The 16,346-nt window shown below is 40.3% G+C and overlaps 1 protein-coding gene across 3 annotated transcripts; it reads right to left on the reverse strand.

The window, feature by feature from the left end:
- Positions 1-5,516: 5,516 nt before the first annotated feature.
- cnep1r1 (CTD nuclear envelope phosphatase 1 regulatory subunit 1) lies at positions 5,517-16,305 on the reverse strand. 3 transcript variants are annotated; one of them, XM_078544314.1, is made up of 7 exons: positions 16,188-16,305; positions 16,006-16,077; positions 13,496-13,569; positions 10,884-10,993; positions 9,433-9,487; positions 8,296-8,351; positions 5,517-6,570 (listed from the first exon to the last, which is right to left on the reverse strand). In XM_078544314.1, the coding sequence occupies exons 1-6, from the start codon at positions 16,213-16,215 to the stop codon at positions 8,331-8,333; spliced, it is 360 nt and encodes a 119-aa protein (XP_078400440.1). In that variant the 5' UTR covers positions 16,216-16,305; the 3' UTR covers positions 5,517-6,570; positions 8,296-8,330. The 3 variants fall into 3 exon arrangements, with proteins under 3 accessions (XP_078400440.1, XP_078400439.1, XP_078400441.1); XM_078544313.1 differs by lacking the exon at positions 8,296-8,351; XM_078544315.1 differs by lacking the exons at positions 8,296-8,351; positions 16,006-16,077 and having other exon boundaries at positions 16,188-16,296.
- Between the last annotated feature and the right edge of the window lie 41 nt (positions 16,306-16,346).

The raw sequence follows: 16,346 nt of genomic DNA on the forward strand, positions 1-16,346 counted from the left end.
TATCTGACAATTGCCTGAGGCCGAACTGGACTGTTCACAACCTTGGTGTCATATTTGACAAAGATGAGGTTCATACTATATGTCTGTGTCTTCATTAAGATGGCCTATATTTTCACCTCTGTAACACTGCCAGACTCCGCTCATGTTGCCGAGACCCTTATCCATATCTCTGTTACCTCTAGACTTTACTATTCCAAAGCACTCCTGGCCAGTCTCCCACATTCTAGCCTGCAAACCTTAGTCATCCAAAGCTCTACTGCCCTTGTCCTTACTGATCAAATCCCAATCACCCATCACCACTGTGCTTAATGATCTACATTGGCTCCCAGTAAATTCTAAATTTTGGTCTCCCTCGCCATTAGAGCTTCAACTGGATGCAGCAAGTGGTAATCTACTGATCATGCTCTGCAGCACAGGACCAGTAACAACTTCCAATTTGCTATGACCTTAATTCTCAACACAGTGTGGATTGAAGCAATGCCTTTCTTTTCTAAATTTGTGCCATATGGTCTTTAAAATTATAGTGTTGATTATTTTATGTTAATGACAAACTAGGAAGGGTGGAGTGTGTTCCTGGAAGACCATAAGACATAGGAGCAGAAATTAGGCCAATCGGCCCATCGAGTCTGCTCCGCCATTCAATCATGGCTGATAGGTTTCTCAACCCCATTCTCCCGCCTTGTCCCCGTAACCTTTGATCCCCTTACCAATCAAGAACCTAACTATCTCGGTCTTAAATACACTCAATGACCTGGCCTCCAGAGCCTTCTGTGGCAATGAATTCCATAGATTCACCACTCTCTGGCTAAAGAAGTTTCTCCTCATCTCTGTTCTAAAAGGTCTTCCCTTTACTCTGAGGCTGTGCCCTCGGGTCCTAGTCTCTCCTACTAATGGAAACATCTTCCCCACGTCCACTCTATCCGGGCCTTTCAGTATTCTGTAAGTTTCAATCAGATCCTCCCTCATCCTTCTAAACTCCATCGAGTATAGACCCAGAGTCCTCAAACGTTCCTCAGATGTTAAGCCTTTCATTCCTGGGATCATTCTCGTGAACCTCCTCTGGACCCTCTCCAGGGCCAGCACATCCTTCCTGAGATACGGGGCCCAAAATTGCTCACAATATTCTAAATGGGGTCTGACCAGAGCCTTATAAAGCCTCAGCAGCACATCCCTTCTTTTATATTCTAGTCCTCTCGAAATAAATGCCAACATTGCATTTGCCTTTCTAACTACTGACTCAACCTGAAAGTTAACCTTAAGAGAATCCTGGACTAGGACTCCCAAGTCCCTTTGCACTCCAGATTTCTGAATTCTCTCCCCATTTAGAAAATAGTCCATGCCTCTATTCTTCGTACCAATGTGCATGACCTCACACTTCCCCACGTTGTATTCCATCTGCCACTTCTTTGCCCATTCTCCTAACCTGTCTAAATCCTTCTGCAGCCTCCCCACCTCCTCAATACTACCTGTCCCTCCACCTATCTTTGATTCATCTGCAAACTTAGCCAGGATGCCCTCAGTTCCTTCATCTAGATCATTAATGTATAAAGTGAAAAGTTGTGGTCCCAACACTGACCACTGCGGAACTCACTAGTCACCGGCCGCCATCCTGAGAAGGACCCCCTTATCCCCACTCTCTGCCTCCTACCAGATAGCCAATCTTCTATCCATGCTAATACCTTGCCTCTAACGCCATGGGCTCTTATCTTACTGAGCAGCCTCCTGTGCGGCACCTTGTCAAAGGCCTTCTGGAAGTCCAAGTAGATAACATCCATTGGCAAAAACAAAAAACTACTGCGGATGCTGGAAATCCAAAACAAAAACAGAATTACCTGGAAAAACTCAGCAGGTCTGGCAGCATCGGTGGAGAAGAAAAGAGTTGACGTTTCGAGTCCAATGACCCTTCAACAGAACAGTTCTGTTGAAGGGTCATTAGACTCGAAACGTCAATTCTTTTCTTCTCCACCGATGCTGCCAGACCTGCTGAGTTTTTCCAGGTAATTCTGTTTTTGTTAACATCCATTGGCTCTCCTTTGTCTAACCTACTTGTTACCTCCTCAAAGAATTCTAACAGATTTGTCAGGCATGACCTCCCCTTGATGAAACCATACTGACTTTGCCCGATTTTACCATGCACTTCCAAGTATTCTGAAATCTCATACTTAATAATGGACTCTAAAATCTTACCAATGACCGAGGTCAGGCTAATCAGCCTGTAATTTCCTGTCTTTTGCCTCACTCCCTTCTTAAACAGGGGGGTTACATTAGCAATTTTCCAGTCCTCCGGGACCCTCCCTGACTCCAGTGATTCCTGAAAGATCACCACTAACGCCTCCACTATCTCTTCAGCTATCTCCTTCAGAACTCTGGGGTGTAATCCATCTGGTCCAGGTGATTTATCCACCTTCAGACCTTTCAGTTTTCCTAGCACCTTCTCCTTGGTAATGGCCACCATACTCACCTCTGCCCCCCGACTCACTTGAACTTTGGGGATGTCACTCGTGTCTTCCACTGTGAAGACTGACGCAAAGTACCTATTCAGTTCCTCCGCCATTTCTTTGTTCCCCACTTCTACTTCTCCAGCGTCATTTTCCAGCGGCCCAATGTCCACTTTTGCCTCTCTCTTACCTTTTATATATCTAAAAAAACTCTTGCAATCTTCTTTAATATTACTGGCTAGTTTACCCTCATATTTAATCTTCTCCCTCCTTAGTTCTTTTTTAGTTGTCCTCTGTTGATCTTTGTAGGCTTCCCAATCCCCTGATTTCCCACTGCTCTTCGCCGCATTGTATGCTTTCTCTTTAGCTTTTGTGCTGTCCCTGACTTCTCTTGTCAGCCATGGTTGCCTCGTCCTCCCTTTAGTATGCTTCTTCTTCCTAGGGATGAATTTTTGCTGTGTCTCCCAAATTACTCCCAGAAACTCCTGCCATTGCTGTTCCACTGTCTTTCCTGCTAGGCTCATCTCCCAGTCAATTCTGGCCAGCTCTTCCTCATGCCTCTGTAGTTGCCTTTATTCAACTGTAATACCGTTACATCTGATTCCAGCTTTTTCCTCTCAAATTGCAGGGTAAATTCTATCATATTATGGTCACTTCTTCCTAAGGGTTCCTTCGCTTTAAGCTCCCTTATCAAATCTGCCTCATTACACATCACTAAATCTGGAATTGCCTCTTCCCTAGTGGGTTCCACCACAAGCTGCTCCAAAAAACCATCTCATAGACATTCCACAAATTCCTTTTCTTGGGATCCACTACCAACCTGATTTTCCCAGTCTACCTGCATATTGAAATCCCCCATGATCACTGTAACCTTGCCTTTCTTACACACCTTTTCTACCTCCTAGTGTATCTTGTGCCCCACATCCTGACTACTGTTCGGAGGCCTGTATATAACTCCCATTATGGTTTTTTTACCTTTGCGGTTCCTCAACTCTACCCACACAGATTCTACATCATCTGACCCTACATCATTTCTTGCTATCGATTTAATTTCATTTCTTACTAATAAAGCAACCCCACCCCCTCTGCCAACCAGCCTATTTTTTCGATAGGATGTATATCCTTGGATATTTAGCTCCCAGTCCTGATCCCCTTGCAGCCATGTCTCCGTAATGCCCACCACATCATACCTGCCAATTTCAATCTGCGCCACAAGCTCATTTACCTTATTCCGTACACTGCGTGCATTCAGATACAACACCTTCAGTCCTGTATTTCCCGTCCCCTTTCTCATTGTCATCCCTTTGTCTGATGTGCTTGAAGTTAGATTCCTAGCCCTTTCCAAACACTCTGTCCTATTTTGTGTTCTAGAGACTTTAATAGCCTCTCCTGGGTTCTCCTCTTTTCAGTTTTTTCATAATTTTCCATGAAGTTGAATCCACCCCCACACACACTAACCTGCTGCTTTGTTTCCCATTAGTCATGCTTCTTGGAGTTTTACCCTTCCCTCCACCCCCCCCACCCCCCCCACTTTCTAGTTTAAAGTCCTGTTGACCACACTATTTACCCTTTTCGCTAGAACATTGGTCCCGGATCGGTTCAGGTGGAGACCGTCCCAACGGTACAGATCCCTCCTGTTCCAATACTGATGCCAGTGCCCCAAGAAATGGAACCCGTCTTTCCCGCACCACTCCTTTAGCCACGTGTTTACTCCCCTTATTCTCGTGTCCCTATGCCAATTTGCACGTGGCTCGGGTAGTAATCCGGAGATTATAATCCTTGAGGACCTGTTCTTTAATTTAGTTCCTAGTTCCTGATAATCCCCAAACAGGTCCTCTTTCCTAGTCTTACCTATGTTATTTGTCCCGACGTGGACCACAACAACTGGATCCTCCCCTTCCCTCTCCAATATCCTTTCAAGCCGGTCAAAGATGTCCGTCACCCTGGCACCGGGCAGGCAACATACCATGCGGACTCTCGATTCTGCTTACAAAGGATGCTATCAATTCCCCTAATTTTAGAATCCCCTACAACTACCACTTGTCTTTTTGCTCCCCCCTCTTGAATGGCCCCCTGTGCCACGGTGCCGTGATCAGCTGGCTCATCCTCCCTGCAGACCTCTTCCTCATCCACACAGGGAGCAAGTACCTCGTACCTGTTGGACAAGGTAAAGAGCTGAGGCTCCTCTGTTCCTGAACACAGGATCCCTCTACTTGCCTCACTTGCAGTCACAACCTGCTGACCCTGACCACTGACTGGACTTGACGTACTTAATCTACCGGGTGAGAAAGAGGGAGATATGAGATTTCAGACAACATTTAAAGATGGGAGTGTTAACAGAAACGTTGGGGAAGATATCCCATCAGATGGGGCTGGGCAGCAAAAAACTCGGCTACTAATAGTGGATCGAAGGGAGGGATTTGCTTTGAAGTGCAGAGTCAGAGAACGAGATGTCACAGGAGGGAATGGAAGCTTAGAAAACGTTACTGAGGTATCAGTAGGGCAAGTCTGCAACAAGGTTTGAACAGAAGGTTGAGAATTTCAACTTAGTGCTTTAGAAACAAAGAGTCACTGTGGATCAATGAACACAGAGTGATGGCTCAACAGAAAAGAAACAGGCTGTGAAGCTTTGGGTGAGTTGGAGTTTAAGGAGAATGGAAGTCAGACAGCTGGCAAGAGCACTGGTGAAACTGAGTTAATAGGTGACAAATGCATCAATATGTATTTTGACAGCAGTGTGTTGGAGACAAACAATGGTGTGAAATGGAAGGAGATAGTCTTGGTGAAGAATGGATGATATATAATTTGAAGTTCAGCTTTTTAAAATATATTGAGGTTTCACACAGCCTGGATGAACAGCCAAGTGAGGAGGTACCAAGCTGCCAGAGCTTTTGGTAATGGCTTAAAACATTTCCTTTGGTCTTCCTGGTGTTCAATTGGATTGATTCTAGCTCATGCACAGCAGCATCAGACAACCTACTTGGCTTTAAATCATAACTCAAATATGCAAATCCCATTCTTGGTTATCCAGTGCATTGAACCGTGAGATTGATTCAACAACAATTGCATTATGATCACTTCTCCATCTTTTCCATATAAATTGTTTATTGCTATGTACACAGGCCTACAAAATTCAAGTGCCTGAAACACATTTACAAAGTCATGATGCTTTTAAAATTTAAAAGTTTAAATCATTCAAGTCATTAAAATACAAAGAGGCGAAAGTAGAACTGCAATAGGTCCTAGAATTGCAATGCAAGTGAACATAACTGTGAGATTGTAAAGTTCATTTCTACATGGTTATACAAGGCTGCATAATTGAGAAGTAAAATTAGAATCTTTATATGCAATAGTTTGCAATGCAAATGAAACAAGTTATCTCTTCCTATAAATAGATTTGTACACAACACAATTTGGCAGATTGAAGGGTTCAAGTTCTCACCCAAAGCACTGGTGATCCATTTCTAATTCATCTCCAGTCTAAATGGAATAAGGATACAAATGCCTCATAAATCGAATTGGTGAACAGTAAAAATAACTCAGCAGAACATTCTCATAACTTTATATATATATAAAAAAAAGCATCTGTATGGAGGAAAAGTAATGGATTAGAAGAATAAAGGCATGCAATAATGGTTTAGCAATCTTGTTGGATCAGTCCTGATACAGTTCAGCCCAATTCACAATGAGAATCGGTCACAGTTTTTAAATCCTTGATGTTGTACTTTTTGAGTCAGAGTCACAAAATAGTTACAAAAGCTTATCAATAATAAAATGAGTGGTCCAACCCAGAAGTTAAAATATAAGAACCCAAACTTTCTAATAAATTAAATTCACCTGGCAAGATTTAAATACAAGTTCAATATTGTATTTTATACCAAGTTATCCAAAATCCCGTTGGTTGCAACATTAGATTTCTCATAAAATGCACTTCTGTTGCTGAAGATTTTTCTGCTTTAGGGAGCTTTAGCTAGCTGAAAATAACGATGTTGACACCAAAAGGAACGTTGCATCAGTGCATTTGTGAAGTGTTGCATTTGAAGTTACTTCTACTTTTTCCAAAGAGCCACAGAACTGGCATGTAGATTCATCATTGGACATGGGGCCTGGGTTTTAATATTAGTTTTCCAGTCTAGAAAAGGTGAAACATATTTTTTTTAATTGAAGTTACAAAAAGTATTTTCCAAAGATTTATAAAAATAAAACAGAGTTACAGTTCAAAATACTTACAACTTTTAACATGCAACATGATATAAATCCATTTTAATTAGCTGTTCAGTTCATGAGTCAGGCTAACAGTAATATCCTATAAGTGAAAACTAAAAGGAGTGAAACCATAGATGCAGCACTCAAAATGAGGCACATCAGAGGCATACCCACTGACCTTCCCTCAAGCCCCATTTATTCTTGACAAATTTAAACAAAACTGTCAGGTTAATTGGTTCTCAACTTTTTTGGATGAAACCCAACAACTCTCAAAATCTTAAGCTCATCAAGCTAAGGAGTTGGGTAGTGGTAAATCCGCTAAAATCCTCTTCCCTTTTCTACTGTGTTCTGCTCTGTCTTTTCCTCCATCCACAACTACTACTGTTTCACTCATTCCCCACCATTTCTCTCATTCTCTTTAGTGTCAGTTCAGGGCTGGCCCCGACTCCAGAATGAGGTTCCATTTACATTTTAATTGCAGTAGAGGGTGAAATTGCTTTGCACTACAATTGGTTATAATATAAATTTACCCAAAAATTGACAGGCCAGCTATTGTTAAATGTTGGTTGGCACTTTCCTGGATGGTAGTTCCAAACAAACAATGGAACAAATCAATTTAAAAAGTACTACCACTAACATAGACAACAATAAATGTGTGAAGAATGAAATTCCTTTCCTTCTTGAAGTGTTGTTGAGAGCTAGGGACCACAGATGCAATCTTCCAACAGTAGCAGAAGACAATTAGTCTTAACTCCTAACCAAAGATGAATTGAGTCAAGTAAACCACATTAGTAACTGCTAGACTACAATCAGATTTCACCAATTTTCAGCAACAGGGAGATCTTTTTAAAAAAGCATAAATTCTGGAAAAGAAAAAATGAATTTAAAATTAAAATTTACTTATTAAATTTGATTTCTTTTCCACTGTCATGATAATGAAAGAAAAACACCGGATTGCAACCTGAAATTTTGGGCTTTAAAAAAAGACTCAAGTTTTTAAAAATGCACATAAGCCACTGTCTGGAATGCTGCAGGGTGACTCCCTAAGAAGTAATGGAACACCACCCTGTTGCCAGACAAGGTACTTCTAAAGACATCCAGAAACTAATTGCTCCCTCCGGTAGTGACAATGGGACATAATGAGAGATGAGCATCATCTCATCGAGAAATCCTGTGCGCAATGCCCAGACAGATTTGTGAATTTGCTTCCCACTTGGAATATACAAAGAGGGGCTTAAAAGTGAGCTGAAAAGCTGCCCTGGTGTCTGTCTGTTGGTGGGTGCTCTGAGAGAGAGCAAGTGCTGGAAGTTTGACTCCGAAGTAACAGCCGCACACAGTACCCCTACAAATCGCCATTTTACAGGTATCCCGAGCTCTCTCCCTCTCCACCAAATTCAACACTACTGGAACCTCGAAACCGACTACCCTCTACCAAATTCAACACTACTAGAACCTCAAAACTGACTATTTGCCTACTGGAGTAAATTTTACTGGAATCTTGAATCGCAATAGCTGCAATGCTCAATCACCTACTCCCCATAAGTCAAGGACTGTTCGTATACCTTTTAAAATTTTTTTACTCTTAACCTGTATGACCGTGTATGCAATGTTTTATTCTTTCTTGCCTTTAGTATAATAAGCTTACTCTTACCTTGAACTCAAGAAAGTCTGATTAAATTGGCTCCTTCAAAACCGGAACGATTGGGTCTGAGAAAAAGATATCCGTGAAAGGGATCCTTTTTAGATTAAATCTTGTTGCGACCAATAGAAAGGGGGGTGCTGAATAAAGACAGGGAGCCAGTTCATCCCATCTCACCCGGAGCATAACAATTTGGGTTGTCCCAGCCAGACATGACAAATTGAGGGGTCTCACCTGGATCAACAACTTGGGGGAACCTCACCTGGGGATGGGTCGTAACACCAGTAACAATTGTAGTAACCCACTGACAAACAACAATTGTGACACTGCTCCTTTCCTATTTTGGCACATTGGACAAGGTATGTGTAAAACGCAAATGAAGAGATCTCTTCCTCTGCAATTTACAAAAAAAGGGGAGATTCATATTGTTTTGTGTACTAAGCTAACCAAAATACCAAGCTCTAAATTAAGACTATTCCCCGACAGCTATTGATCTGGGCTTGGACCAATATGAAAGATAAAAGTTGTAGCGTTGCTTATAGCTAGCCTGGAGTCAACTACAGCTATCTTTAATAATAAATGCACTGCTGAAGCTCGCCCTGAGTGAAAGTGATGGAGTTCAACAAATCTAAGTAACTGTAGTTGCTTATAAAATCAAAGTCGGAGGGGACTTTTAACTCTTTGTAAATTTCTGACTTCCGCTTAGAAGAATGCTTCACAAAATGACCAGAATTTTCCAAAATTTTGTTTTGCCTTTGTAGGTAAAGGGTGTTAACTGGGCACCAAACTCAAGACACACAAAAACAGCACGTTTCCAAATCCGTAGCAATTCTCACACACAAACTATTCACTAGTTCCTCACCTCCTTGTCCCCCTTAATTTGTCTACTATTTGTGCACCTGGAGAAATTTTAAAACAACTTTAAAAAAAAAAAAATTACACAAAGAAGAAAATACATGCAATGCTCCTAAATCACAAAACAGGGCCTTTTTAAAAAAAAACGGTAGAAGAAAATTCAAAACATTTGTGCTCTATATTGAAAAAGCATATGATAGCTGATTTGAGTCAGGCTAGGACTTCAACTTTAAAACCCATGCAATTTTTAATGTACAATTCCGAGTTACTCTAGCTTTGGAAACAAATACTTACATCATCACAAGACATATTGTACTCTGCCAAAACAGTTCGACATCTTGCAGCTATACTATAAGAAACATGTTAAGGAAAGCCAGTTATTCATCAATTAAAATTGGAGTTACATGATATTGGTCCTGTTCTATGGGACACACTGCATAAGAAATTATAGATTCATTAACTCTACAAGAATAATAAATTAATCAACAGAATGCAGTAAAGAAAACTGTACTGTAGAACTATTACAAAGTTAAAGAATGTTGGCTGTTAATAGTCTTTGTTCTAGCTAAACATATGCAATCTTGAGTTTAATAGTAAATAATAGACTAAACATTACAAAGTATTAGTGCAGAGTGAGGACAAGATTCATCTCATCAGAAGGTAACTAAATTAATTTAAAAATGCATAGTTAGCATTTTCAAAGGCATTATGACAATGATCACCCTTCTAATTCTGCAAATCACATTGATGACAATTTGAAGGACACACCTGTCATGCCCCAGTATATTATGAACTTTCAGTAAATACTTTTAAAAACTGGACAAACTATTAAAATGGCCACTGCAAATCATCTGACCATTGGCATTTGAGCTTCAGTCTTAAAGCTCAAGTGAATACCTGATCTAATATGAACATTCACAGCCATCTGGGAATTCATATATCCCTTTGAGGATGGATCAACACAAAAGGATTTTGGAATTCCAGCCGACCTGACTCTGTTTCACCCTGGCCAAAAGGAGACTTCAAAACTCCATGTGTGTAAGACAGATATGAATAGATCCTATCAACTTTCCATTGTATTATGATAGTTTTCCCCATCCAATCTAGGCTGGGTGAATCTCAAGGTGTCAAATGACAACTCTGGATGATTGGAATCAAAATACACACCACCCATTGTTTGGGAAAAGGACTTTGAGCTTGTGGAAGTCACATGACGAGGAAGCCATTTTGTTGCCTGCTTTTAAAATCAGCTTCTTGCAGAGGGTTCCACCGAAAGCCACTGAACTAACTGCAAGTCACCCACGTAGCCAAGGTAATAAACAGCAACACCTCAAAAGTGGCAGATCCTACCAGAGAGAAAGATTCTTCAACCTATTCCAGTTAAAGTTCACCTGAGAACCAACCTCAGAAATTCGAAAAGAAAACTCACAGCCTGCTGAGAATCCCTCACTTTACGGGACCTTCACTTCAACTTTAAGGCATCACCTGCATCTAGGAAACTACTGGGCTGCTGATCTTTGTGTGTGAGAGAACGTGCATGAGATGAATGAGTGAAACATTGTGTTAAATTTGGGATTGTGAGAGATAATAAATAACCTCTATTTTTTAACTCTCAAAAAGCTTGCTGCTGGAATTATTTAATTATTTCCTACCCTCACTCACTCACTCTTACATACAAACATACTGATCACGGGCAGTAAAAGGAAAGCCATAAATTCTATCCACGACACACCAAAAAAGGATACATTGATGGTGCAACCACTCTTTTATGTATTCCAGCAAAGAATAAACCAATAAGGGTTATACAGCTGATGGTGAAGAATGGATGATTCCATAGCGATGTGAAAAAAGATACCTAAAAAGATTTAAAATGTATTGCTGAGAAGAGAGACATGTTGCTGATGCTTTTCATCTTGCACTCATCAGGACAAATACAAGAATGCTTAATTTCAAATGATCACAATTTACATGACAGGAGAAAATGGTGCTGATTAGTTGGCAAGTCAACTCTAATTGGCTGAGCCATTGCCATGGGGAAAGCAACGGGGAACTACAGGCTCTCCAAGCTCTCAGGTAATTCCAAAAAGGTACAAGGCTTTACATATTCCTTTTGTTCGCAGAAAATAGAGAATAGGTCCCTGCATACGAATGTATGTCATTTCTAACAAGCATAAATGAGCCACGTTATGCGATCGACTGATTATCGTAAATTGGTTGTTAGTGTAGCTATTAGCACACTCAGGATTGCTCAACAAGTACTTCCCAATTGCGGAATTACATCTTACAGTACACATTTTGTGTTGGGTTTTGCAAGCGCAGAATGGTTGAGCACAATCTATACTCTGCCTGTTGTGAACAACCGAAGGAACATGCTGTTTGATTCAATCAGCCAATCATTGACCATATTTCAGCAAGTTACAGAAACACACCTACTTTAAAATTTGCAACAATCTGACCTTTATTTATCTTACAATTCCCCTGTATTAGAAATAAATTTTTAATTTTGCAAAGTTATTAAAATAACATTTTCAAAAATTAGGCAGGAGTGCATCAAATATTCCTTAGAGTGCCTGACCATTGACATCTTTCCGTATTACTGCCAATTTCATCCCTCCACACCCCCTGCAATTTTTTTATTTTGCTGTATTGTGAAGGTGTCAACTTCTTGTTGCAATATGGTTTTATAATATCAAGCACACTACAGTATCTCATTCAAATGACACTGTTGGGGTTTGAGTCACAAAAACCTATTAACGACGAGCTCAGCCCAGCTGATATTGATCACATCCTCCACATTCACACACTTCTAACAAGGGTTGCTGGGTAGTCATCAGAAGCAGGAATTCTGGCCAATTATTTTCTGTCCACTGGCACTGTAACCCATTGTAACATTAAAACCACCCAAGTCAGCACAGCTCAACACAGGAATGAAACCTATGATCTTCCTCATCTGTGTGTCTCAGTTGTTCACTGCTTAACCAGCCAAGATGCTCCACCAGACATATATAAAAGCATAAGTAAGGGTATAATGCTAGCTAAAAGTTTCCCCTTACCAAAATTGCCAGAGGGCTCAAAGCTGTGGGATTATCTCAGTTTACTGCACGTAGAAAATATTGTTCTAGAAGTTCTTACACATTTTTTTCCAACTGAGGACATTCACAAGTAACTGACCTTGTGCATTTCTCAAAGGCATCATTTGTACCAGCTATAATGGTGAGCTGGAAGTACTTACAGTAGATCCAGTACCGAACAACCTTTTCCAGATGGCTATACATGGGTGTAACATATTTCCAGGACCATCTTTATATTAAAGGATGATTTATAGACAACATACTAATCTAAATCACTGAACTTAGTGCGTTGAGGCAAAATCTAAACTCAAATCACGAGAATACATTAGGCCTGATGTTGGACCTTGCCACAGAACTATACGGTCTTCTGTTCATACAGCATTAGAAACTTGACCCGAGACAGAAATATGTTTAAGCTACAAAACTTTATAGGCAGCTACTGCATGTTACTTTAGCTTACTGTGTTTTGTTTTTCTGGTGCCCAGCCAAGCTGAGTATCTCCCAGAACTGTTTTAATGTTTTCACATGGAGCATGGAATGAGCAAAAGAAAAGGGAATAATGTCTCTTCACACTATTTTAACCGAAGGAAGCAACAGAAACAATTGATACAAAGGCAGCCTTAATTGTTTAATGCATAACCTAAATAAGAAGCCACGGTCATCAAGCCAATTGAAACAAAAGTCAGATTTCAAGCAGAGAAAATCTGAAGATTTGCTCATTTCCTTCATTCTGGAAGACTACATTATAATTTCAAATAAATCATCAAAAGCTGACTGTTATTTTTCCATTAACCTGATCGTGAATTCATAATTCAAAAGTTGGAAGATTTAGATCTTTAATAAAAAGAAATATGAGGCAACATCTATACTCAGGCCACGTGAATACAACATGCCTGGTTTTGGGCACTTTGAACCTTGCCATAACAAATGCTCAAACAAGTCAGTAATTTCTCATGAGACATTTACAAGATGTTAATAGCACTTTGTGTTCTTTAGGATCATTACCTGGCATACAAAGTGCCAGACAATTAAGTGAATTCTAATCCCTTATTTTAGGATAGGCTGATGTTACATTTTTTTGAAAACATTTCTCCTAATAAAGCTCGTTTCTGAAACTTGTGGGAATGTGAAAGAAAATGTGGTCTGAGCTGTTGTTAAACAGAAAAGTTCCACTGAACATTTTGAAAGTGAACCTCCACCGTCACTACCAAAAAGCAAACACACAATTATTTGTTCTGAACAAAATATTTTGACAATTTTAAATAAGTATAAAAGCTTCAAATTACCTTTTGTGTTTCAGGATCTATTAACCAATTCCAGGCACCTGTGGCAGTACATACCGAAACAACTATAAGAATCACTGCAAACAAAAAGTTGAACTTCAGTTACCAATTTTTTTTAATGGATGTGGTTCACTAAGACAACAGGGATTTGTATTCCAAGGGAAGTAAAATTCTAAATGTACTTACCATAGTTACTTTAAGAAATCTACTTTTAATTGGAAGTTAGCTTTGTCTATGTTCCTTCACTGTTGCTGGGTCAAAATCTGGAACTCCCTAACAGCACTGCGGATGTTCCTACAGCACATGGGCTACAGCAGTTCAAGGCAGCAGCTCACCACCACCTTCGCAACGGCAATTCGGAATGATAATAAATGCTGGCCTAGCCAGCGGCATCTACATCCCATAAACGAATAAACAAACTACCATTATAATAATTTAAAATATAGTTTCTGTGGCTGCTTTCTGGCAAGTTGTTTTTGTGAAGGATAGATCCAAGGTGCTATGATGTGAAACTTCAGAGTACAATGGCACACGTTCATCAATAAGCATATCAAAAGATATTTATTTCAGGAAAAAATGTTTTGAAGTAGAAAATTAAGCCTGTATTTTTAAATAATTCTGCTTAATGCTTGCAGTGTAGTTGTTTTCTTCATGATCCAGATTAATAGTTTTTAACCTGAGCTACACAAACTGCCATCCTGGTATTTTCTACCAGCTCTAAGCACACAGTAGGCCAGCCATATTATTTCTAATGCGTAACCCAATAGTAGAGGGGTGCATTGTTCGCCCTAAAACATTGTCTGAAATATTTTACACATTAAGATCAAGTTTTGATTTATACAGCGCATGGGCATATCTATTTGTGTATTATTAATATTAAACTCCTTGTCAGAGTATGTTTCTCTGTGGAAGACATAGTTGCAATAAGTACATCATCAACATATATTGGGACACACTGGTTGTCCTGTCCACCCCCCCTCCCCCATTACAAACCTGGTTTTGTTTTTCAAAAAGTGGCAATTCACAGGTTCAGAGGTGATTAATAAGATTTCATGGATTGTTCCAAACAATTCCTTTTCTAAATTCTTTCTGAAACCCTGATCTTGTGATGGTTTGGATTCTTGTTAGGGTTGAGTCCCATGGCACTGCTGAACCTTGTTATTTTGTCCCAGTGGCCATGAATCATTAATCAATCTCGAAAGGATGTTTTGATCAAAAATAGGCTTTTCAAGCACTTCAGGACAGCGGGAAATTACAGTCAAACCTAATCCTGCCATCATGCAAAGTTTACAACATTATACTTTTGCAAGTGTCACTGAATACTGCTAAGCAACAGAAATCTTAGCTGATTTTCCCCATCCATAACTAGAGACACAAATTCCAGGGATTGAACCTTAGATCTTCCTTGTCCGAATGGCTCATTTTGGATATTCACACCAACTTAAACACTTGCTTATATCTTAAACACTGAAATGAAATCCAGCCATTGCACAGTTTAGCAATTATAAAAATTCTTAATTTGTTTGTGGCTCTGATGGAAAGAGGAAGCCAAGGATAATCTACTGAATTGCTACATAATCCAAGATATTCTAGACCCTTCGTTGCCATCATTACACTTTTTAAATTGCAGGTCACAGGGAGACTGGAGACAGACTTTGTCCTTGTTCATTCTGCCAATGAAGAACTGTAAGCAGCACTTAAAAGTCAGAATGCCAAACAAAATGTCTGCTGAGAACCTCTGACCATCTATTTACTAATTTAGAACCCAGAAACTGAGAGGAGTGAGGCACAAATCTACAAAAAGTAAGGATTATAAAAATGAAATGCATTGGGGGCAGCTTGTAGATTTAATTGCAGCTTTCTCTCCATTTCTACAACAATAAAGCTTGCATTCCATAATTTTTTTTTAAACTTGCAATTGTCTTGGGGCAACTTTGTTATGCCAATCTCTGATTACTCTTCTTGCTGCAATGATTATGCAAGTTAGTTTAGAAAATGCAAATTTGATTGAGACCAAGTCCAAATCATTGAATTAAATTCTTTGATTGTGGTTTCAACACTTGACTGTACAATATAGATGCCCAAAGTTAGGGTTACCAGATCCTAGCTGTCATTGTTGCCTTAATAGTACATTATTTCAGTAGCTGCGCATGAAGAAAAACAATATGCTGTACCGGATCAATGTACCTTTTCAATCAATCACATTTCCCCAGATATTGAGCAGCCTACAGGTTGTTTAATGGGAATAAAAACAGAAAACGCTGGAAACACTCAGCAACTCTGGTAGCATCTGTGAGAACAGAAACATAGGTAACGTTTCAGGTTAAACCAACATCTTCTGTTTTTATTTCAGATTTCCAGCATCCACAATATCTTTCTTTTGTATGAATGTTTAACAGACCAGTTGATACTGCTCTGGCGATATCCCCACCACTAAATATACATGTGGAAGTGCAACTCTCACAACTACCTCCCCCACCCCGTGAGAGCGGACACACACCCCGGATACTCACTTCGCCACCGTCCCGTCGCCGGCTGTAAACAGGAGATGTACTCGGTCAGCCTCCTCTCGAAAGCCTTGAGATCTGCAACACAAAACAACACATTCGCCGTCTGACAAGCCGCTGCGGAGGATGACCGGCTCCGGACCCCCCACACACTCACTCACTCACCACCTCCACTAACCCCCATGTACCTTCAGCTTGTTCCAGAGAATTCATCATCACAAATCTCCAGCCACTTCCCCCACGGCGTCCGGTCACCGTGTGAGCCTCCCGTTTCTTCCCCTCCCAAAGGCCACGGCTGATTGGCCCTTCGCGGCGGCCATGTAAGCAGCGATCGGATTGGTGGAGAC

The sequence above is a fragment of the Cetorhinus maximus genome, chromosome 6, assembly GCF_964194155.1.
Source record: "Cetorhinus maximus chromosome 6, sCetMax3.hap1.1, whole genome shotgun sequence".
NCBI classification, from domain to species: domain Eukaryota; kingdom Metazoa; phylum Chordata; class Chondrichthyes; order Lamniformes; family Cetorhinidae; genus Cetorhinus; species Cetorhinus maximus.

Bases quoted from the DNA above. Each gene is read 5' to 3' on its own strand.
- cnep1r1 (XM_078544313.1), bottom strand. From the start codon at position 16,215: ATGATGAATTCTCTGGAACAAGCTGAAG. The intron at 16,078-16,187 runs GTACATGGGGGT...TTTGTGTTGCAG, and splicing joins TTCTCTGGAACAAGCTGAAG to ATCTCAAGGCTTTCGAGAGG. The intron at 10,994-13,495 runs GTAATTTGAAGC...AAATCTTTTTAG, and splicing joins TAGATCCTGAAACACAAAAG to GTATCTTTTTTCACATCGCT.